General features: G+C 35.8%; 1 protein-coding gene across 2 annotated transcripts in view; it reads right to left on the bottom strand.

Moving 5' to 3' along the window:
- The window catches only part of LOC136038521 (uncharacterized), a 40644-nt gene that overhangs the window by 12137 nt on the left and 3840 nt on the right, over nucleotides 1–24667 (bottom strand). Inside the window, exons 1-5 of one of the 2 annotated variants that reach the window (XM_065721627.1) lie at nucleotides 24105–24389; nucleotides 14724–14880; nucleotides 11280–11518; nucleotides 8487–8716; nucleotides 5253–5375 (exon numbers count right to left, since the gene is read on the bottom strand). In XM_065721627.1, the coding sequence (XP_065577699.1) occupies nucleotides 5253–5375; nucleotides 8487–8716; nucleotides 11280–11518; nucleotides 14724–14880; nucleotides 24105–24374 (1019 nt within the window). In that variant the 5' untranslated portion in view covers nucleotides 24375–24389. Of the gene's footprint in view, nucleotides 1–5252; nucleotides 5376–8486; nucleotides 8717–11279; nucleotides 11519–14723; nucleotides 14881–24104; nucleotides 24390–24667 lie in introns of those variants that run through there. The other variant, XM_065721628.1, reaches the window with a different exon arrangement.

Below are 24667 nucleotides of genomic sequence, written 5' to 3'. Positions count from 1 at the left end.
ATTTAAGAATAGACAAGTTGCGCAGAACTTAGTACTGCAGGGAATAAGTGCATTGGTACATGAGTGTACATTAGTACTCAGGGCATTTGAGATATCAGTTGCATTTGTAGTTTAAAAATAGACAAGTTGTGCAGAACGTAGTACTGCAGGGCATCAGTGCATTGGTACATGAGTGTACATTAGTACTCAGGGCATTTGAGATATCAGTTGCATTTGTAATTTAAAAATAGACAAGTTGCGCAGAACTTAGTACTACAGGGCATTAGTGCATTGGTACATGTGTGCATTAGTACTCAGGGCATTTGAGATATCAGTTGCATTTGTAGTTTAAGAATAGACAAGTTGCGCAGAACTTAGTACTGCAGGGAATAAGTGCATTGGTACATGAGTGTACATTAGTACTCAGGGCATTTGAGATATCAGTTGCATTTATAGTTTAAAAATAGACAAGTTGTGCAGAACTTAGTACTACAGGGCATCAGGGCATTGGTACATGAGTGTACATTAGTACTCAGGGCATTTGAGATATCAGTTGCATTTATAGTTTAAAAATAGACAAGTTGTGCAGAACTTAGTACTACAGGGCATCAGGGCATTGGTACATGAGTGTACATTAGTACTCAGGGCATTTGAGATATCAGTTGCATTTGTAATTTAAAAATAGACAAGTTGCGCAGAACTTAGTGCTGCAGGGCATCAGTACATTGGTACATGATTGTACATTAGTACTCAGGGCATTTGAGATATCAGTTGCATTTGTAATTTAAGAATAGACAAGTTGCTCAAAACTTAGTACTACAGGGCATTAGTGCATTGGTACATGAGTGTACATTAGTACTCAGGGCATTTGAGATATCATTTGTATTTGTAATTTAAGAATAGACAAGTTACGCAGAACTTAGTACTGCGGGGCATCATTGCATTGGTACATGAGTGTACATTAGTACTCAGGGCATTTGAGATATCATTTGCATTTGTAATTTAAGAATAGACAAGTTATGCAGAACTTAGTACTGCGGGGCATCATTGCATTGGTACATGAGTGTACATTAGTACTCAGGGCATTTGAGATATCAGTTGCATTTGTAATGTAAGAATAGACAAGTTGTGCAGAACTTAGTACTGCAGGGCATCAGTGCATTGGTACATGAGTGTACATTAGTACTCGGGGCATTTGAGATATCAGTTGCATTTGTAATTTAAGAATAGACAAGTTGCGTAGAACTTAGTACTGCAGGGCATCATTGCATTGGTACATGAGTGTACATTAGTACTCAGGGCATTTGAAATATCAGTTGCATTTGTAATTTAAGAATAGATAAGTTGCGCAGAACTTAGTGCTGCAGGGCATTAGTACATTGATACATGAATGTACATTAGTACTCTGGGCATTTGAGATATCAGTTGCATTTGTAATTTAAGAATAGATAAGTTGCGCAGAACTTAGTACTGCAGGGCATCAGTACATTGGTGCATGAGTGTACATTAGTAGTCAGGGCTCATTTGAGATATCAGTTGCATTTGTAATTTAAGAATAGACAAGTTGCGCAGAACTTAGTACTGCAGGGCATCAGTACATTGGTGCATGAGTGTACATTAGTACTCAGGGCATTTGAGATATCATTTGCATTTGTAATTTAAGAATAGACAAGTTACGCAGAACTTAGTACTGCGGGGCATCATTGCATTGGTACATGAGTGTACATTAGTACTCAGGGCATTTGAGATATCAGTTGCATTTGTAATCTAAGAATAGACAAGTTGTGCAGAACTTAGTACTGCAGGGGATCAGTGCATTGGTACATGAGTGTACATTAGTACTCAGGGCATTTGAGATATCATTTGCATTTGTAATTTAAGAATAGACAAGTTACGCAGAACTTAGTACTGCAGGGCATCATTGCATTGGTACATGAGTGTACATTAGTACTCAGGGCATTTGAAATATCAGTTGCATTTGTAATTTAAGAATAGATAAGTTGCGCAGAACTTAGTACTGCAGGGCATTAGTACATTGATACATGAGTGTACATTAGTACTCTGGGCATTTGAGATATCAGTTGCATTTGTAATTTAAGAATAGACAAGTTGCGCAGAACTTAGTACTGCAGGGCATCAGTACATTGGTGCATGAGTGTACATTGATACTCTGGGCATTTGAGATATCAGTTGCATTTGTAATTTAAGAATAGACAAGTTGCGCAGAACTTAGTACTGCAGGGCATCAGTACATTGGTGCATGATTGTACATTAGTACTCAGGGCATTTGAGATATCATTTGCATTTGTAATTTAAGAATAGACAAGTTGCGCAGAACTTAGTACTGCAGGGCATCATTGCGTTGGTACATGAGTGTACATTAGTACTCAGGGCATTTGAGATATCATTTGCATTTGTAATTTAAGAATAGACAAGTTGCGCAGAACTTAGTACTGCAGGGCATCAGTACATTGGTGCATGAGTGTACATTAGTACTCAGGGCATTTGAGATATCATTTGCATTTGTAATTTAAGAATAGACAAGTTACGCAGAACTTAGTACTGCGGGGCATCATTGCATTAGTACATGAGTGTACATTAGTACTCAGGGCATTTGAGATATCAGTTGCATTTGTAATTTAAGAATAGACAAGTTGTGCAGAACTTAGTAGTGCAGGGCATCAGTGCATTGGTACATGAGTGTACATTAGTACTCGGGGCATTTGAGATATCAGTTGCATTTGTAGTTTAAGAATAGACAAGTTGCGCAGAACTTAGTACTGCAGGGAACAAGTGCATTGGTACATGACTGTACATTAGTACTCAGGGCATTTGAGATATCAGTTGCATTTGTAATTTAAGAATAGACAAGTTGCGTAGAACTTAGTACTACAGGGCATTAGTGCATTGGTACATGAGTGTACATTAGTACTCAGGGCATTTGAGATATCATTTGCATTTGTAATTTAAGAATAGACAAGTTACGCAGAACTTAGTACTGCAGGGCATCATTGCGTTGGTACATGAGTGTACATTAGTACTCAGTGCATTTGAGATATCAGTTGCATTTGTAATTTAAGAATAGACAAGTTGTGCAGAACTTAGTACTGCAGGGCATCAGTGCATTGGTACATGAGTGTACATTAGTACTCAGGGCTCATTTGAGATATCAGTTGCATTTGTAATTTAAGAATAGACAAGTTGCGCAGATTTTAGTACTACAGGGCATTAGTGCATTGGTACATGAGTGTACATTAGTACTCAGGGCATTTGAGATATCATTTGCATTTGTAATTTAAGAATAGACAAGTTGCGCAGAACTTAGTACTGCAAGGCATCATTGCGTTGGTACATGAGTGTACATTAGTACTCAGTGCATTTGAGATATTAGTTGCATTTGTAGTTTAAGAATAGACAAGTTGTGCAGAACTTAGTACTGCAGTGCATCAGTGCATTGGTACATGAGTGTACATTAGTACTCAGGGCATTTTAGATATCAGTTGCATTTGTAATTTAAGAACAGGCAAGTTGCGCAGAACTTAGTACTGCAGGGAACAAGTGCATTGGTACATGACTGTACATTAGTACTCAGGGCATTTGAGATATCAGTTGCATTTGTAATTTAAGAATAGACAAGTTGCGCAGAACTTAGTACTACAGGGCATTAGTGCATTGGTACATGAGTGTACATTAGTACTCAGGGCATTTGAGATATCAGTTGCATTTATAGTTTAAAAATAGACAAGTTGTGCAGAACTTAGTACTGCAGGGCATCAGGGCATTGGTACATGAGTGTACATTAGTACTCAGGGCATTTGAGATATCAGTTGCATTTGTAGTTTAAAAATAGACAAGTTGTGCAGAACGTATTACTGCAGGGCATCAGTGCATTGGTACATGAGTGTACATTAGTACTCAGGGCATTTGAGATATCAGTTGCATTTGTAATTTAAGAATAGATAAGTTGTGCAGAACTTAGTACTGCAGGGCATCAGTGCATTGGTACATGAGTGTACATTAGTACTCAGGGCTCATTTGAGATATCAGTTGCATTTGTAATTTAAGAATAGACAAGTTGCGCAGAACTTAGTACTACAGGGCATTAGTGCATTGGTACATGAGTGTACATTAGTACTCAGGGCATTTGAGATATCATTTGCATTTGTAATTTAAGAATAGACAAGTTGCGCAGAACTTAGTACTGCAAGGCATCATTGCGTTGGTACATGAGTGTACATTAGTACTCAGTGCATTTGAGATATTAGTTGCATTTGTAGTTTAAGAATAGACAAGTTGTGCAGAACTTAGTACTGCAGTGCATCAGTGCAATGGTACATGAGTTTACATTAGTACTCAGGGCATTTTAGATATCAGTTGCATTTGTAATTTAAGAACAGGCAAGTTGCGCAGAACTTAGTACTGCAGGGAACAAGTGCATTGGTACATGACTGTACATTAGTACTCAGGGCATTTGAGATATCAGTTGCATTTGTAATTTAAGAATAGACAAGTTGCGCAGAACTTAGTACTACAGGGCATTAGTGCATTGGTACATGAGTGTACATTAGTACTCAGGGCATTTGAGATATCAGTTGCATTTATAGTTTAAAAATAGACAAGTTGTGCAGAACTTAGTACTACAGGGCATCAGGGCATTGGTACATGAGTGTACATTAGTACTCACGGCATTTGAGATATCAGTTGCATTTGTAGTTTAAAAATAGACAAGTTGTGCAGAACGTAGTACTGCAGGGCATCAGTGCATTGGTACATGAGTGTACATTAGTACTCACGGCATTTGAGATATCAGTTGCATTTGTAATTTAAGAATAGACAAGTTGCGCAGAACTTAGTACTACAGGGCATTAGTGCATTGGTACATGTGTGCATTAGTACTCAGGGCATTTGAGATATCAGTTGCATTTGTAGTTTAAGAATAGACAAGTTGTGCAGAACTTGTGCAGTACTCTAGACATAACGGCAAAGCTAACTGATCGATGGGCTTTCTGTGCCTGCTGGTTTAAAGTCAATCGATGTCACGTTTTTTTTTTGCATACTTCTCATCTAGATGAACACATTTTGTTTCAATTTTGTGTTTTCTTGTTTGGTATATTGCTTGCTTCCACTTTTACCTGTATTATGTGTTGGGTTATAGATGAATTATTATATTATACACCCCGAAATCTGAAATTTCACCACATCAAAATTTTCCTCTAATAGAACAATTAAAAAAAAAGGGCTTCAAGTACAGAGAAAATTTATATATAACTTACAATCTCTCCTCCCTGGGAAGCTGAACTCTACCAAGGCTGACCCGAGTACACTCTTGATTATGACACTCACATATACATTCTTTGTGAGTCTTTCTTGGATGAAAGCCAACTGGGCACTTGCATCTGAAAAATATGGGATCAAAATAGAGTAACAATAGCAAAGCTTATTGCAGCCGGTCCATATCTTTGCTGACAAAGGGGAGATTGCTATAATAAGGGCGACTGAATGGACATAATTTTATGCATACCTCAGTCATACTTAAGAGAAGTGCTAGCTACTAGCTGTAGTACGTAATGGTGCATGTAGTGCTAGTTGGTGCTAGTACCCAGAAAAGTTTACACCATTAAGTTTTATTTTACATTATCATTTCACAGTAGATTTTTTTTTCACAGCAATTGAAAAAGACAAGTCTCAAAATGAGAGATCACCAATATGTTGTCTGGGCTAAAGGACAATATATTCATTTAATTTTAATAATGATTAAATATAAATAAATATAAATTTAATACAGTCAGACAGATGTCTCACTGTATTAAATTTTACAAAAGCTATTGGAGGTAGTAAAAGACAATTCAATTGCAGAATTCGCCATGTTCTTAAGCAGAGTTTATTTATTGTTATTATCATCAAGATCTTTATAAGACCTACAGGTACTTGTGTTTTATTCAGAACACGATCAATACGTGAAGTTATGTTCTTACGTGAGACAAACTACGATGCAGGTGCTGAGAAAATCCGGTTTCATAGCCACAAAGACAAAACTCAATTTAGTTTGCTACGCATAGTGACAGAAGATAGTTTCTGAACATGGATTTTGAAACGAAGATTTGTGATTTGCCAAAGACTGAAAAAGAGGCAATTATATTTTTCCAGGATAAGGGGTTACTGCCAGCAACAAAACAGTGCGTTAATGGACACAAAACTGACTTTATACTCTTACGAGAAGGAACCTATTATTTTTTTTAAATTGCCCGTAAGAACCTTATTTTTAATTGGGAACCACGTGGGAAAAAACGGACAGCAATGGGAAAATTTTCAGAAAATCTCAAAATAAATTAAAATAAATGCGGCTATAAAATGAGATTTAATGAATTTATACTGATTGGAATGAAGCAATAGCTTTGCTGTTTTATAAAATATCTTGGGAAACAATTGCGCAGTTATTGTTGACGATGCTGAGAAAAAACCTTTATATGAGGACACACAAATAGAATGCAACAAGCATACTAACCAGAAACCGAGTAACTACATATGCAGACTTTTATAAGCAGACTTTTATAAGCAGACTTTTATAAGCAGACTTTTATAAGCAGATTTTTATAAGCAGACTTTTATAAGCAGACTTTTATAAGCAGACTTTTATAAGCAGACTTTTATAAGCAGACTTTTATAAGCAGATTTTTATAAGCAGACTTTTATAAGCAGACTTTTATAAGCAGATTTTTATAAGCAGACTTTTATAAGCAGACTTTTATAAGCAGACTTTTAAGCTAGTACAAGTTCTCCAAAATGTTGAACGGGGAAAGGATTTTTTTTCAAAAAATTATTTTTCATCAACCTTGGAAGAGGGCATTTGCCAGTTTGCCCCTTTATCTTCCCAACCCTCTTTCCAATCAGTGGCCCTGCCCACAGCTTTATATATCTTTCCTGGCATTTTATAAAGCTAAATTTGCGATAAAGCTGGAATTTGCGAAATCAGATAGGTATCGATTGTCAAAGTTTGTGAGTATCGAAAAAAGACAAGTTGTGTTCACTAAATACATACCTCTATTTGCGTCCCTTTATATCTACTTTCTTTGTATATTATCTTCTTAGACCTGAAAGATTTAGGTGAATTTTTTACTTTTAATATTAAGTTTTATCTTCCTATCCTGAGTTAAACCAGGCACATATTCGCATATAGCCATATAGCACATATTCGCTATATAGCACATAGCGCATATAGTTTTTTTTCCAGAGGTGATCGTATCGACCCAGTGGCCCTAGAATTTCGCTAGAGTGCTCATTCTAACGGAAATTAAAAATTCTAGAACTCTTTTTAAGTGACCAAGAAATTGGAGGGCACCTAGGCCCCCTCCCACGCTCATTTTTTTCCCGAAGTCACTGGCTAAAAATTTTGAGATAGTCATTTTGTTCAATATAGTCGAAAAATCTAATAATTATGTCTTTTGGGACGACTTAATTCCCCACAGTCCCTGGGGGAAGGACTGCCAGTTACGGACTTTGACCATTGTTTACATATAGTAATGGTTATTGGGACATGTACAGATGTTTTCAGAGGGACTTTTTCACGTGAAAGGGGGTTTGGTGGGAAAGGGTTACGTGGGAGGATCTTATCATGGAGGAATTTATCATGACGGAAGAAAATTTCCATGAAGGGGCCGCAGGATTTTCTAGTATTATTTAAAGAAACAATGAGAAAATAAATGAAAAAAAAGTTTTTTCTGGTGAAAGTAAGGAGCAGCATTATAACCTGAAACGAATAGAAATCATTACGTATATAAGGGGGTTCTTCTTCTCCACAATACCTTACTCTTGTGATTCAGGGGTCATTCTTAAAGAACTGGGACCAAATTAAAGCTTTTGTATAAAGAGCGACGGAATGCGAGGGGGATAACTCCCTCATATACGTTATAAAAAATAAAAATATAGAATTTCGTTCCGGAAGTTAATTCGTAAGCTACGTATATTTATTAATAATAAAAAAGTTCATGAAAAACAAGTTCTAGCTGTCTTTTTCATTAATCAAAAATAGGAGTGCAACTAGGCCTCCTCCCCCACGCCTTTTTCTTATCAAAATTGTCCGATCAAAACTATGAGAAAGCCATTTAGCAATAAAAACGAATATGCAAATTTCATTTTAATTATTCATTTGCAGTGAGCCAAAATCAAAACATGCGTTCGTTAAAAAACGTTCAGAAATTAAATAAAAAAACAAATTTTTTTACTGCAAGTAAAGAGCAACATTAAAACCTAAATCGAACAGAAATTATTCCATATATGAAAGGGGTTGTCCCTCTTCAACGTCTCGCTCTTTACGCTAGAGTTTTTTAATTTTGTAAAAAGTAGAGTTGTGAGAAAGAGTTAAACTTTAGCATAAAAAGCGATTCGTTGAGGGGGGGACAACCCCTTTCATATACGGAATATTTTCTGTTCGTTTTAAGTTTTAATGTCGCTCCTTACTTGCAGCTCAAAAAAACTTGTTTTTTTTATTTAATAAATTAAAGCCTTACGAAGGATCAGTCTCCATTTGCGATATAATACTGGGTCTTTTGGACGATCTTATTTTATCTTCAAATGAAAGAGTTGCTTCTGCTGTACTATCCTTTATCAATTCTTGGGAATTCTCTGGCTGTGTCCTAGGACTATAATATTCCAATCTGTCAACACACTGACATGATGTATGGTTTATGAATAGCAGTGGTTTGATTTCGTTTATTCTCTTGTTTCTCCCACTGGATACCTGTAACACAAATGACAATTAAAACAGATATATATATATATATATATATATATATATATATATATATATATATATATATATATATATATATATATATATATATATATATATATATATATATATATATATATATATATATATATATATATACCTTATTGTTAACATGCCTAACTTCACACGTTCTGTTCCAGTTGAAAGAGTTGAAATAGTTGAACAGTCATAGAGCAAACCCAGACAAGTCACTTTTCCTGATGAGGTGGGAAATATACAAAAGGTAATTTTTTTATGATTGTTCCATCATAAGTCCACATTTTCTCCGTATAATTTCTTCGCACATCGTCAGGAAGAGGGTATGAGCTCATCTATGTCCTATGGCTACGTCCTTAGTTATCTCTGGCTACATCTTATGGGTGTGTACTAGAGCTATAATATTCAACACGCTGACATCATGTTTGGCTTATGAATTATAGTGGTTTGATTTCATTACTTTCTTATTTATCCCATTGAAAACGGACAACAGAAATGACTTAGTTCAGCAACATCATACTCAAAGATAAGCCACTTTGCTCACGAAGGGAATTATTTAAATTTTATTTTATTTTTTTTTTAATTTTAAATTTTATTTTAAATTAAATTTTATTTTTGCAGCTACTGTATCATCAAAAAGTGAATATTTTTGAAGAATTCTTCACGTATTGGAAAGGAAGTATAATTGTAGAAATATCTTATATTCGGGCCACGCACCCGCTTCACTAAGTATTTAACCCTTTCCTTGGGGAGATCCTGAGATAAATCCCCTCTAAGCCTCTTAACACATGAATTCCACCAATGTTTTAAATTCAACAAAATAAACTTCTAAATGTTAAACTCATTGAATTACTTGCTTAATTTTTTACATATTATTTTAGGCCCAAGCGGATTTACTTAAAAACCATGACAGTTATAGTCAAAATTGAGTTGACTATTTTTAGCCTTGGCTGTCACAAATCAGCAATGAAGATCTTAAAATAAATCGCTAGAAAAACAAATCTTAGATACACTGACGAAAGGAAATCTGTATAGCTTTTGAGTTCCAGATTTATGTCTAATGCGGTCTTTTTCATATCCATAAAAATCGATCTAAGCTCAAAACGCAGTCCAAAACTGAAGCTTTCTGAATAAAATGCAGCAAAACCTGCTTTCAAAAGCATTTTCATCATTACCAAAATTTCCGAATTTTTACAAGAAAAACAACATTTACATATTGATTTCCTTAAAGAAACGTAACAATATCTAAATAGACCATTGGAAAAAGATAGCACCTCAAAAATTGAAAATCAAGATATTATTAGCTTAGTCTTAAAAAACTTCGAATTTTTGTTAATATTAAGCTCTGAAATTAATTTATTAACATTAATCCAAATTCAAAATTTGACTTTAATTTAAACTCAATAATATTAAATTCGACTCTTCGAATATTATCTTCAAATGAACCCGCAAAGTCTTAGTCGCGTCGCTTTTTGCTTTACCTAATCAGAGAGCCACACTCATCTCATAATAGCCTTATGTAAAGAAGTGGGGAAGGCTATGTAGTTAAGGGAATAAATACTATTATAGAAAAAGAGATCCTTATAGAGACAAAACCCCTCCGCACCCCTCCCGTGTTCATCCTTGCTTGAAAACTAAAATTAAACCTGGTTTAAGGTCTAAATTGGGCCCAAGATACCCAATGTAAAATATTAATCTAATATCGATTAAAATTGAGAAATATTGTCCTATTCTTTGTTCGAAGAACGCGATTTTTGGTAACCTATTATCCTTCACCAGCATAACAGTTTTTTTCCATCTTTCGTTCGGAAACCCGGAAAAACGTGGATTTTCTGCAACCTACCATACTTCATCCATAAAACGGGAGTTTTCATATGTCATCTGTAAACAGAAAAAACTCGTTTTTTCAAACCTTTCATCCTTCATCCGTAGATATCTTTGAAGACCACACTACCTTTCCATGACGGAAGCATAACAGTTCAAAATAGGGATGAAACCTTTTAATTGACAGTGAACAGATATAGAATTTTTTAACTGGATATTTCGAACACATATACAGTGTTCATCATCAGCAGTAAAACATCATCATCAGTTCATCATCAGTTTTACTGCGATATGTATTCGAAATATCCAGTTAAAAAAATTAATATCTGTTCACTGCCAATTAAAAGGTTTCATCCCTATTTTGAACTGTTATATTTTCATCCTTCATCCGTAAAACAGGATTTCATCATTCATCCGTTAAACGCGACCTAACTAGAAAAAATGATCATTCTCCCAGAAAGTGGGTAAGTTTTGCAAATTTTTAGGAATATCTTCATACCTTAAAGATGTGTACTCATAACTATGCATTTCCCCTTGCAGGCATCACTTGGCGAGAAAGTTTCTGCCTGATTTATTATTATTATTTTTTTTTACTTGTTATTATTTATTATTATTTTTTATTTATTTTTATTTATTTTCTATTTATATAAATTTTATCACATTTTTTATTTATTAATTTTTTTTTATTTTTACTATAAACAAAAACCTGTACCTGAAAGAACAGTTCCACCTCTTCTTTCTTCTCTGCAACACAAGTGTCAGACGGAAGCTCGCAACAGGAGCTATCATCATCACACGTATGAAGTACAACCACATGAGGGTAGTAGGTAAGGTCAAACGTGTTGTAAACGTCACGGACATTTATAAAACTAAGTTTTGGGGTACATCCAATGTGTCTTTTCATATATTCTTGCTGGGCGATGTTTTTTCTTAGCATCATGATCTTCTGATCTATAAGGGAGACATCCATTTTTTTAAAAGACTTAAGGACATAAGGAAAGAAAAATAATTAAAATATTAACATAAGCAACACTCAGATTCCCCCCCCCCGTAAAAGAAAGCACGTAGCCTTCAGGGATATATTTGTATGGGTATCATTCGTTCTTAACATCGTGATCATTAGATCTATAATAGATAGAACGGCTTTTCTTAAGACATGAAGAAATAAAAGAGGTTGCAGCCAGAACCTCAATAAAAACGCGCGGATTTTGTCTCCATGAAAGTGAAATTTAGAGCTATAAGGGACAAATTGAATTTTCTAGAGGCATAGAGAAACAAATGAGGTTGCAACCAGATCCCCAATATCAAACAACTTTAACGACGTGAATAAATTAGCCCCTTAAAACACAATTAAATTTCGACTAAATAATAAAAAACACTTAGATTGATAGACTATATTCTTCCTGGGAAATAGTTTTTCCTTGCTCCGTAATCTTTTGATCTGTAAAGCCAAACTCAACTTTTTTAAGACATAGAGACGAATCAGTCCATCGATTTCATCAGAATATGAAATCAATGCATCCATACACAATAGTCAACTTCGATAAAACTTGAATCAGCACAGATTTTAGAAAAATAATGTGTATTAAATAATATCAATATCATAAAAAGTTAGACCCCTACTGTTGAAAATAAGTAACCCCATAAAATTTAGAACTCCCTTGCAGACAAACTGATACTTGTGTATTATACGGCAAACGCTCAAGCTTATGGTGTGAAAAACTCGAGAATAATTCAGTTTCTATATCTATAATATATTTCCCGTCTAGAATAGACGGTAAATATATAATTTAGGCTAATTATTTTCACATTAGGGGGAGGGGGAGGGGCAGGGCCTTATCCAGGATTTTTTTTCGGGAAGTGTTTTACCCAAGGATTTTTTTCGGGGTGGGGTACACAAAAAATAACTCGGAAAACGCATAAAAAATTTGTTTGTATCCATTTTGTTATGTTTTTACGAGTCAGACAAACATTTTAGGGGGTCAAACCGCCTAACCGCCCTGGATACAGCTTTGGGTGAGGTAAATTATTTAGACCCTTTTCAAGTTAGAAATAATTATTACTTCATGATATGCCGGGTAATTGCACTTAACACATTTTGTATGGAAAACCCTTATACTTCACCTCCCCCCGCAATGTGCATACATATTGCCCACAATTATGTGAGACGTATATATTGCAAACATTTATGATATTTCATTAGGATTGAGCGTCAAGAAATAGGTTCTAATTAAATGAAGCCCTTGAAAAACTTCCGTATAATGCACAAGGACCCTAAAACCAAGAAAAAAACATATTGGAGCCTTAATTGCAATATATCACCCACATACTTAAAACCTTAAACTTGTCACACTTATGCGGAAAAATTGACAATTTTCATGCATAGAGGAGTTTATATTAAATTGCCGAAAGAGCAAAAAAATGGTAATTGCAAAAGTATTTGTATATATTTTAACAAGGGATTACAACAATTCAAAAACCTTAAAAAAGAAAACCAAATATTTGAATCTTAATAGAAATCGGTGTTGGAAATTGGACTTGCTTTAATAATCAAATATCTTTGGGTAAAGAGCAATTGCGTAATCTTTTCGTAAATTAAATTGCGCAATGAGCAAAAACCTGGTAGTTGCAAAAATATTAGTATATATTTAAACAAGGGATTATAAACAATTCAAAAATTTTAAAAAAGAAAATCAAAAGTTTGAAGCTTAGTAGATATCGTTTTTAGAAATCGGGCTTGCTTAAATAATCAAATATCATTGAAAAGACCCCAATATGAAAAGACAACAAATTGTTTCAAATTGTCTGCGGTTAGAAGACAAGCGACAATAAGAATCTACAAGGCTGGTCGATGGGCTTGCTGGAAGCCCCTGTACAAAAAATACCCAGAAACTGAGATGTCAAATCAACGATCTTTGCACCCTCAATGGTTCTGGGAGATCAAAACAAAGTTTGTCCCCTTGGACACATTTCTAGCTCTCAAAAAAAAAGAAAGCTTGTAAAAAATTGTGTAATGCCAACTAGGCTAGTCTGTATTTGTCAGGAACAAACAGAAGAATTTGCTAAGAAATATTATTTGTTACGGATTCCCTGTCCGATGAAGTTTGACTTTTGTCACAATTCCTTAAAAAAAACTGCTCAAACACAAAAGCGTTGTGCTTAAACTAGAAATGTTTTTAAGAACCTTAAGACTTTAGAACGAAATGCGAGGGTTGAGGATGGGGCATTCTCCCTCATATACCGAATAACTTCCATTTGTTTTAAGTTTTAATGTTGCTCCTTATTTTCCGCTGAAAAACTTCCTTCTTTTAATCTTTAATTAGAAAAGAAATTTTGCATCAACATTACAGAAAGCTGCCAGACCTGCTGCTTTCTGGTGAGGTAAGAGGGGCAGTTGACCCCCAATAATTTGGGAAAAAATTCTTATATAGCCCGTATTCCTTGACTATCCGGATATGGACCCCTCTTGTCTCTCCCCAGAACAAAAGCTGGAGATACGCCTCTGGACCACAATAATTGTAGCAATAAGCACGAATTAACATAAGATTCCTTTTCAAATGACAAAGAGAATATATAAACGAACAGTGTCTATTTTAAATGCAACTAAAATTTCTAAGACCACACTGGCTAAGAATAACAAGATGAGAAAAAACTCAAACAGAAGGAAAAATGAAGATATTTCCAGCCAGTGAGGAAGGAAAAATATATTTCTGCCAAGACCTCCGCTCAGTTGCCCTTAGTGCAAAGACAGAAAAATTACAAAAGACCGTAAAAAACAGCCACTAAAATAAAGAGAAAAAACCGTAGAAAACAGCCACTAAAGTGAAAACAGACCCTTTCAATTTAACAGTGCATATAGCACATAGTGAATCAACAGACAGTTATATTCTCCCATCATTTTACAGGTAAAGGTAGCCCCCTGGGTGCAATTTCCCTCAGCCGTGTAACAAAACAGAATAAACTTCCTAGAATAAGAAACTCGGAACCTTAGAATGATAAGTTACTATGTTTCTGACTCTATGAATACACGTAAAATTTTGAATAACAAAATTTAAATATCACAGTAGAGGGGGAGGGGGGCTCAGGATTTTAAAAGTGATTAAATGGCGTATGGCCAGAAATCGGTTTGAACCAATAACAACAGAAAAAAACTCACCCAGAGTGTACTTCCTCTGAACTTGTAATAATCTTGACACAAGAGCGCTATGACTCCGACCTTCCACGTGCTTCAGATAGCGATCTAATTTAGCCCTTTCTCCATATAATTCAAGTTTAAGCTGACTATAGGTCATATCCTCAGGTTGAATTCCTACCTAGAATAAATTGTATTAAAACAGCTGAAGATATAAATTTATTGCATTGTACCCAAAAGAGCAAAGTCTTTAGTCGCGTCTTTATATGCAAAGCTGGCCAACGAATGCAAAAATTCATAAATTATATAAACTTACTTTAATGGGATGGGACCATTCCCTTTTTGTGTTGATGACTCGTTTCCACGTTCCACGTAACTTAGCTAACTTCGCCTGAAAACTGCAACTGAAAATGTGACTTTTGACAGCGTCAAATTTTAGTTTTATCATTTTATTTTAGTTTTATCAGGTTTTATCGTAAAAGGGCCGAACACAAGTAGCTTTTTATACCGGCACCGATTTGCAAAGAAAAAGGCACCGATTTTAGATTGAAAATTTTTCTTGTTTTTGGTGCCGATTTACAAAACGGGGTAGAAATAAATAGTCAATCTTTTCTTTTTCTTCGGTTGGAAAATAGAATAACTAAAGAACAATAGTAATAGTTAATTATTCAATAACAAAAGAGCTTTATAATTTAATAATGGAAAATTTTTAAGTTGATAAAAGATTTTAACGTAACAAAATTGAAGAACATCAAAAATTTTAATAATATAAAACATGAATAATAGGTTGAGATCAATCATGTAATTATTGATAACCTGTTATTGACTAGTGGTGTCCATGCCGTTTAGTTTCGAAAAACAAACGCAAATGGCATTGTTTTTGTACTGCTATCAATTGCCCACTGGGCTGCCGAAATCAGGGCCCAAAAAAAGCTACGTGACCACAGCCCTTTAGTGCTTTACCGAAAAATTACCGTTTTACCGAAATCACCGTTTTATAAAAATACACTGCCTTTGGAGCACAGCCATACATTAGTGAATGCAAAGGTCCGCAATGGATTCCTAAAGTAAATTTCCTCTTTGTAGCTATTGGCCGAGAAGTTAGACATCGAAGTTTAGCATGCTATTTGCATGCTGGAGAAACTTATTCAGTAAGTTTTTAACAACATAAACCTTTTCAAAATCATGATACAAATAGTAATGTTTAATTTGGTCATCCTCTAGCTGACCTGATAAATAAAACTCAATACCATTCCCAAAAAATCATATCTATGCTCTTTCACAGCCTGAAGACACTTACACTCTTTTGATTTAGTAAAACATTAAGAACAGAAGTAGCTCCAAAATTTTTAGCTTAATACCCTCATTCGTTCTTGGTATATTGCTGAGATGTCTTATTGGCAACCAGCATACAAACAGTCTGTTTTGACTTAATTTTAAAGCAACATTTAGTTTTTAAGAATGGACAAATTATGTAACTGTCGGGGTTGACCTTCCCCATATCCCTAGAGACATAGTTACTAGACTATTCAGCTATGTTGAACAAAATGGCTGTCTCAAAATTTTGATTGGAAGTGTCTGAAAAATTATGAGCTAAAGAGGAGGGCTGATTGCCAACCAATCACTTTTGACTCTTAAGAGGGCACTAGAACTTTTAAATTTCAATCAAACTAGCTCGTTTAAAATATCAATGATATTACTATCAACATTTAGTTTCTAAACTAAAGCAACATTAAGTTTTTAAGAATGGACAAATTATGTAACTGTCGGGGTTGACCTACCCCATATCCCTAGAGATATAGTTACTAGACTGTGCAGCTATGTTGAACAAAATGGCTGTCTCGAAATTTTGATTGGAAGTGTCTGGAAAATTATGAGCTAAAGAGGAGGGCTGATTGCCAAGCAATCACTGTTGACTCTTCAGAGGGCACTAGAACTTTTAAATTTCAATCAAACTAGCTCGTTTAAAATATCAATGATATTACTATCAACATTTAGTTTCTAAACTAAAGCAACATTTAGTTTTTAAGAATGGACAAATTATGTAACTGTCGGGGTTGACCTACCCCATATCCCTAGAGATATAGTTACTAGACTGTTCAGCTATGTTGAACAAAATGGCTGCCTCAAAATTTTGATTGGAAGTGTCTGAAAAATTATGAGCTAAAGAGGAGGGCTGATTGCCAACCAATCACTTTTGACTCTTAAGAGGGCACTAGAACTTTTAAATTTCAATCAAACTAGCTCGTTTAAAATATCAATGATATTACTATCAACATTTAGTTTCTAAACTAAAGCAACATTTAGTTTTTAAGAATGGACAAATTATGTAACTGTCGGGGTTGACCTACCCCATATCCCTAGAGATATAGTTACTAGACTGTTCAGCTATGTTGAACAAAATGGCTGTCTCAAAATTTTGATTGGAAGTGTCTGAAAAATTATGAGCTAAAGAGGAGGGCTGATTGCCAACCAATCACTTTTGACTCTTAAGAGGGCACTAGAACTTTTAAATTTCAATCAAACTAGCTCGTTTAAAATATCAATGATATTACTAGCCATGACAGAGCATTGCTGTCTATGTCCTTATATGTCTTATGTTGCTTATATGCCCTAATAACGCCTGTATGCATGTATTTTTTTCGTTTAATTGAAACTCCACCTAAATGTTCCCTACAAGTTTCAACGTAATATCATTAGTGTCGTTAGTTACAGTGCCCGTAGAAGCACTATACACAGATACACATTACACAGATATACAGACACACGGATACACATATACACAGATACACATTACACGTTCACACAGAGTATCTTCTGAGCTATTCAAAATCCGCAACCTATGAAGGTTTCAAGGTGAAATTTTCAGAGAATATTTCTGTTGCATGGATGACGACCTACCATCCGTATGTAAAAGGGCATATCAGCAATATCTTATGAACAGTTTCGTGTGTGAAATTAAAACTTACAACGCTTGTTGTAGGGGATGTTGAATCAACCAAAAGACAATATTTGCATCATAATACTAATGGTTCTACTCCTACAACTACTGCTCCTGTTACTATTATTGTTACTACTAAAATTACTACTGCTACTTAAACTAAGACCACTACAATTGTCTGTTCTACTACTGCTACTACTAAAACTACCCGTGCTGCTTCTACTACTAATAAACCTAAGGGTATTAGGGCGAAAATTTTAAGCAATATTGTAACTTTATTGTAGTAAATCGAAATACGCTATGCCCATATAGGTTGTCAAGAGGCCGTATCAGCAATGCTTCAGAAGCGGTTGATGGTATTAAATTCAAAATTTTATCGTCTGTTGAAGAGTATGTTGAAAAAAGGCGCTATTTGCATACTGCTACTAATACTACTACAACTATTGCTACGCATAATTACTGAATCTTTAAACAATGCTGAAAAAATTAATGTCTCCAAACTTTGCTTGTGTTTGTTATGGGAAAAGATGGGCGTGGGGGGGGTCTCTCAAATCACTCTGAATCTTAAAAAGGGTACTATAAAATTCAATTTAAAATCAAATGAGACCCATCTGAATTTAATACGGCCACCCACTCCATAAAAATATTATATACCCCAGGGCATAACTTCAAGCCCTTATCCCCGGGGTTTTTGGAGCCCTGGAGGCATTGTTTCTGTCATTTGGTTTATTTTAAACAAAATTGAAGTGGTAGTTGGGTGGGAGGGCTACTTGACCTCTATTACTATTGACTCTTAAAAGAGAGCTAAAACTTCCAATTTCAACAAATTGAGACACCTCTAAGGCTTATAGAACGATCCCTTCGATAAGAACTTTAAATACCCCCGGTGCAGAGCCTACAAGCCTCGCCTCAGGCTCTTGTGGTTTGTATCAGCCTCAAAAGCCTTGTTATATGATATTTGGACTATTTTGAATAAAAGGACTGTCTCAAAAAATCTACTGAATACATCTTGGGAAAAAAAAACACATTTTCTTTGCGTGTGTGGGGGCGAGGGGTAGCTGCGTTCTAATCACTTTGACTCTTGAAAAGTGCATTAGAATTTCTGATTACCAATCCAATGAGTCCCGTCTAGAGCATATACGACCAGCCTTTCTATAAGAACTTTGTATGTCCCCAGGGTATAATTTATAACCCTTCTCCTGAGAGATGTAGGGGGGGGGGTTGTCCTCCTCACAGACATAATTTCTGAAACTTTCAACTACCATGAACAAAGTTGTTGTCTCCAAACTTTCATTGGAGTTGTTACGGAAAATGATGGGCCTGGAGGGGGGAGGGGTTGATTGCTCTCAAATCATACTGACTCTTAAAAAGGACACTATAAGTTCCAATTTCAAAACAAACAATCCCCATTTGAAGTTTATACGACCAGACATTTCATAAAAGCCTTATAAGCCCACAGGATATAACTTACAATCCATTACCCAGGGTGCTGGGGGGCTGTTTCACCGCTAGAGACATTATAATATGTTCTTTGAACTATTTTTAACAAAATCACTTTCCCATAATTTCAATCAAATGCGTTTGGTGAAAAGAGGGGTTGTCGGGGAGTGGGGCGGCTAAATGTCTTCCATCACTTTTGGCACTTAAAAAGGAACTAAAATTTCAATTTCCAACCAAATGAGCCTCTTTTAAAGTTAAAAAACCGTCCCTTCTATAAAAAACTTGAATAACCCGCGGCATAACTTACCACCCTCTTTCCTAGACTCTGGTGGTTTTTATAAGCCCATAAATGCTTTGTTATATGATCTTTTAACTATTTTGAATAAAATTACTGTCTCAAAATTTTTCGTTCCATGTACTTCAGGAAAACACGATGGTTTTTTTTTGGGGGGGGGGTAACTGCCTTCTCATCCACTTTGACTCTTGAAAAGGGCACTAGAAATTCGGGTTACCAATCCAATGAGTCCTCTTCAAAGTGTATACAGACACCCTTTCTATAAAAACCTCATATACCCCAGGAGCATAACTTACAACCCTTGTCCTAAGAGCTGTGGGGGCGGGGCTGTCTTCCTGAAAGACATATTTTCTGGACTCCTCAACTACAATGAACAAAATTTCTATCTCCAAATTTTGATTGGATGTCTTTGAGGAAATGATGAGCGTGATGGGGGGGGGTTCCTTCAGATCAATTTGAATCTGAAAAGGGCACTATAACTGTCAATATCAAATCAAATAAGCCCCATTTGAACTTTATGCAACCACCCATTCCATAAAATCCTTATATGACCCCAGGCCATGACTTACAACCCTATCCCCATATTTCGCATACTTCCCAATAACAAATACTAAATGTAAGCAATGGGCAAATTACTGAACTTACAGCCCTTTCCCAGGGATTATGATGGTCATGTCATCCCCAAAGGCATAGTTATCGGAACTTTTAATTATACTGAACCAAATGGCTGTCTAAAAATTTGATGGAAAGTATTTGGGGAAAAAGAGGCGCGGAAGAGGTTTTAGTTACCCTCCATTTTGTTGACACTTAAAAAGAGCACTAAGACTTTTGACTTCTGTTCAAATGAGTCCTTTTCCTAAATACATCAGACCATTGGTCAGATACAATTAACCCCTGGAAAAAATACGTATCAATGACGTTTCTTCTGGTAAAATTACAAAATCCCGCATTTTTGTAGACGTGAGCTTGAAACCTGTACAATAGGTTCTCTGATATACTGAATCTGATGCTGTGATTATTACGACCGCTTAACTTTTTGGGGGTGTTCCCCTCTTTCTTAAAATCAGGAAGATTTTCTCAGGCAATTTGCTTTTGATGAGTAATACGAAATCTAATGAAGTTTACTAATTTGGAATCAGCATGTACAAAAATATTTGGTGTGTCTATTGTCATTAGAGTGTGTTTTTATGGCACTTGGTACCAACCGTGTGACATATAGCGATCGCAAATTCTGTTGGTCTGTCTGTCCCGGTTTTGCTACTTTAGGCACTTCCAGCTAAACAAGGATGATGAAATTTGGCAGTCGTATCAGGGACCAGACCAGATTAAATTAAAATTAGTCTTTTTTGCAATTTGACCATCGGGGGGGGGGGGGGTCGGTTAATTCGAAAACATCAAAAATGAAGTATTTTTAACTTACGAACAGGTGATGGGATCTTAATGAAATTTGATGTTTTGAAAGATATTGTATCTCAGAGCTCTTATTTTAAATCCTAACCAGATGCGGCAATATTGGGGGGATTTGGGGGTGACCCATAATCTTGGAAAACGCTTAGAATGGAGGGATCAGGATGAAACTTAGTGAGAAAAATAAGCAGAAGTCCTAGACACGTAATTGACATAACCGGAACGGATCTGCTCTGTTTGGAGGAGTTGGGAGGGGGGTTAGTTCTGAAAATTAGAAAAAAATAAGGTATTTTTAACTTACGAAGGAGTGATCGGATCTTAATGAAACTTGAAGTTTGGAAGAATATCGTGTATTAGAGCCTTTACTTTAAATCCCAACTGAATCCGGTGACATTGGGAGGAATTGAGGGAGGAACCTAAAATCTCGGAAAACACTTAGAGTTGACGGATCGGGATGAAACTTGGTGGGAAAAATAAGCAGAAGTCCTAGATACGTGATTGACATAACCGGAATAGTTTCTCTCTCTTTGGGGGAGTTGGGGGGGGGACAATTCTGAAAGATTAAAAAAATGAGGTATTTTTAGCTTACGAAGGAGTGATCGGATCTTAATAAAATTTGATATTTAGAAGGATATCGTGTCTCAGAGCTCTTATTTTAAATCCCGACCGGATCCGGTCAAGGAGAAGTAGGGGGGGGCGTAAAACCTCGGAAAACGCTTAGAGTCGAGGGATCAAGATGAAACTTGGTGGAAAAAATAAGCATAAGTCCTAGATACGGGATAGACATAACCGGAACGGATCTGCTCTCTTTGGGGGAGTTGGGGGGAGGATCAATTCTAAAATATAGAAAAAATGACATATTTTTGACTTACGAAAGAGTGATCGTATCTTAATGAAATTCCATATTTTGAATGACCTCGAAACTAAGATCTCTTATTTTAATTCCTGACCGGATCCAGTGTCATTTGGGGGGGGGGCGGAAATCTTGGAAAACGCTTAAAGCGGAGAGATCAGGATGAAACTTGGTGGAAAGTATAATCACAAGTTCAAGATAGGTAACTGAAATAACCGGACCGGATCCACTCTCTTTGGTGAAGTTAGTGGGGGGGGGGGGAGTAATTCGGAAAAATTAGAAAAAATGAGGTATTTGTAACTTACGAACGGGTGATCAGATCCTAATGAAATTTGATACTTAGAAGGATCTTGTGCTTTAGAACTTTCAATCTCGACCAAATCTGGTGACATTGAAGGGAGTTGGAGGGGGAAACCGGAATTCTTGGAAAACATGAAAATCGAGGTATCTCTCGAATGGGTGATCGGATCTTAATATAACTTGATATATAGAAGGATCTTATGTCTCAGATGCTCCTTTTTCGATTCGAATCGGATCCGGGGACACAGAGGGTTGGAGGGGAGAAACATAAATCCTGGAAACCGGAAATCTTGGAAAACCCTTAGAGTAGAGAGATCGGGATGAAACCTGATGGGAAGAATAAGCACAAGTTATAGATACGAGATTGACATATTGGTACGGATCCGTTCTCTTTGAGGGAGCTGGGGGTTGTTAATTTGGAAAAATCAGAAAAATTGAGGTATTTTTAACTTAAGAACGGGTGAACGGATCTAAATGAAATTTGATATTTAGAAGGAACTTACGTCTCAGAGCTCTTACTTCAAGTTCCGACCAGATCTTTTGACATTGGGGGGAGTTGGAGGGGGAAACCTGAAATCTTGGGAAACGCTCATAAATGTCGTAGATACGTCATTGACGTAACTGGACTTGATCCACTCTCTTTGGTGGAGTTAGGTGGTGGGGTTCAGTGCTTTGGTGAGTTTGGTGCTTCTGGATGTGCTAGGACGATGAAAGTTGGTAGGTGTGTCAGGGAGCTGCAAAAATTACCTTGATAAAGCCGTTTTCTCCGATTCGACCATCTGGAGGGGCCGAGGGGAGAGGAAAAATTAGAAAAATTGAGGTTTTTTAACTTACGAGTGGGTGATCAGATCTTAATGAGTTTTGATATTTAGAAGGACATCGTGACTCAGAGCTCTTATTTTAAGTCCTGACCGGCATTAAGCCTCTGATTTTCCTTTTCAATCAATCTATTGATTCATAGGTTTTTGCTAGAGCTCATAACATATGAGCTCTTGGCTCTTGCGACCTCGTCACAAGTGCCATATGAGCTCTTAGCTCTCGTTTTAAGAGTTTTGGTTACTATTGGGCAGAGTCGCTCTTCGTTCATAGTTCGTTACCACGAACTATTTGATAAATAATTGTAAATGGTTGTGCATCAATTGTATAATAATTGTAAATAAAGTCTTTATGTTTGAAATATGGCTTATATTTATACATTGATATACCCATTTCATTTAGTAGACATTTATTTAAAAATATTAGACGTCAGTAAAAGGTGGGACAACAGAAAATAATGTATTGCCTAGGAGATGTCAAGGGCTTGTTTCTTCTCTTGCAACGAACGAAAATCCTCCTTCTTCAAACGTAAAAAGGGGGAGGATGGATGCAAAAAACAATTGATTTTTTTTTATTTTTGAAGTGGAAACGGAATTCAAAAGTAGAATGACAAAAATTTTGTCAATCAACAAGGAAACTTTCAGAACAATCTTTTTTTTATCATAAACTGTATAATCCGGATTATTATTATAAATGATTACCCAGGATCCCTGGTTCAAGCTCCAAGGATCAATTTAAGACGCCCAAGATCTCTTCCTTTCTTGAGTTTCGGTCAAAATTTTAACAGCATAGAAAAATAGGTAATTTACTGCCAGGATTTGTTTAAAGAAAACGCTTTAGTAATAAAAGAGTACACCACTCGGCACTCCATGAAAAAGTCTTCAAAATAAAATGGTCACTACCTTACCTTATTGTGTCATTATTAAATATTATTGTGTCATTATAATGGTCATTACCTCAAGTGTCGCAGCCTCCCTTCCCCTCTACTAATCTCAGATATTGCCCTATGTTATATACGTAAGTTTTGCTATTATATTGATTTGTATCATATTTTGTGCTTAATTCTCTTCAACAGTCGGTTCGCAATGCAAAATTTGACAAAGAAACAAACAATATAATCAGAAAGGTTTTGCACATAGCCTACATATTTATTGGGCTCCCACTTGTGAGGAGGGAGGTTTGAACATAATTAACATGGTAGCGACCATTATTTTTAGAAAAGTGTTGAATGGGAAATCGAACAGCATAACTCTTTAGTAATTTAAGTGTTTCTTTCAGAAAAACGGAACTTGGCATAAGATCACCCGCAAATATTTTTAAGTTACTCCTTGAGATAAAAGGATATATAGTTACCCCGTCGTCATCTGGGATTTCTTTGCTACTCTCGACTGACAAGGAACTTTCAAAACTATCCTTTTCATCATAAACTGGATAATCCGGATTACTTTTATAAATGATCACCCCATCTGAAATGTACCCCTTGTTACGTAGCACTGGCGTATCACCCCACACAGAGTTCACTTTCTTCCTACGTCGGGGGTACATTGATGATTGATATTTTAAATGCACAAAATTCCATTCTAACAGAAAAACTGAAATAAGAAAAATCTGTCTAGTTCTCATTTTATAAAGGAACTGACCTGTTTTCAAAATTATTTGGCAAAAGATTTAAAGGATGACTAACGTGCTAATTAGAAGTCAATTTCCTTCTGGCATCGAGAACGCCAACTTGTGTGGTCTTGTCATCAAGTTTAAATGGGTGGGATTTATTATGGGTTTTTAAGTGTCAGTTTCTATTTAATTTATTGAGGTGGATTTAATGTCTTTTTAGAAGGGATAGCAACTGTTTTTTGAAAAATCCGCTCTCTTCAAAGTTTATCAAGACAACATTCCTTCTTGATTTTCTTAACTTTTTC

Source organism: Artemia franciscana, chromosome 18, assembly GCF_032884065.1.
Source record: "Artemia franciscana chromosome 18, ASM3288406v1, whole genome shotgun sequence".
In the NCBI taxonomy this organism is placed as follows: domain Eukaryota; kingdom Metazoa; phylum Arthropoda; class Branchiopoda; order Anostraca; family Artemiidae; genus Artemia; species Artemia franciscana.
This window is presented reverse-complemented; position numbering and strand designations above follow the sequence as displayed.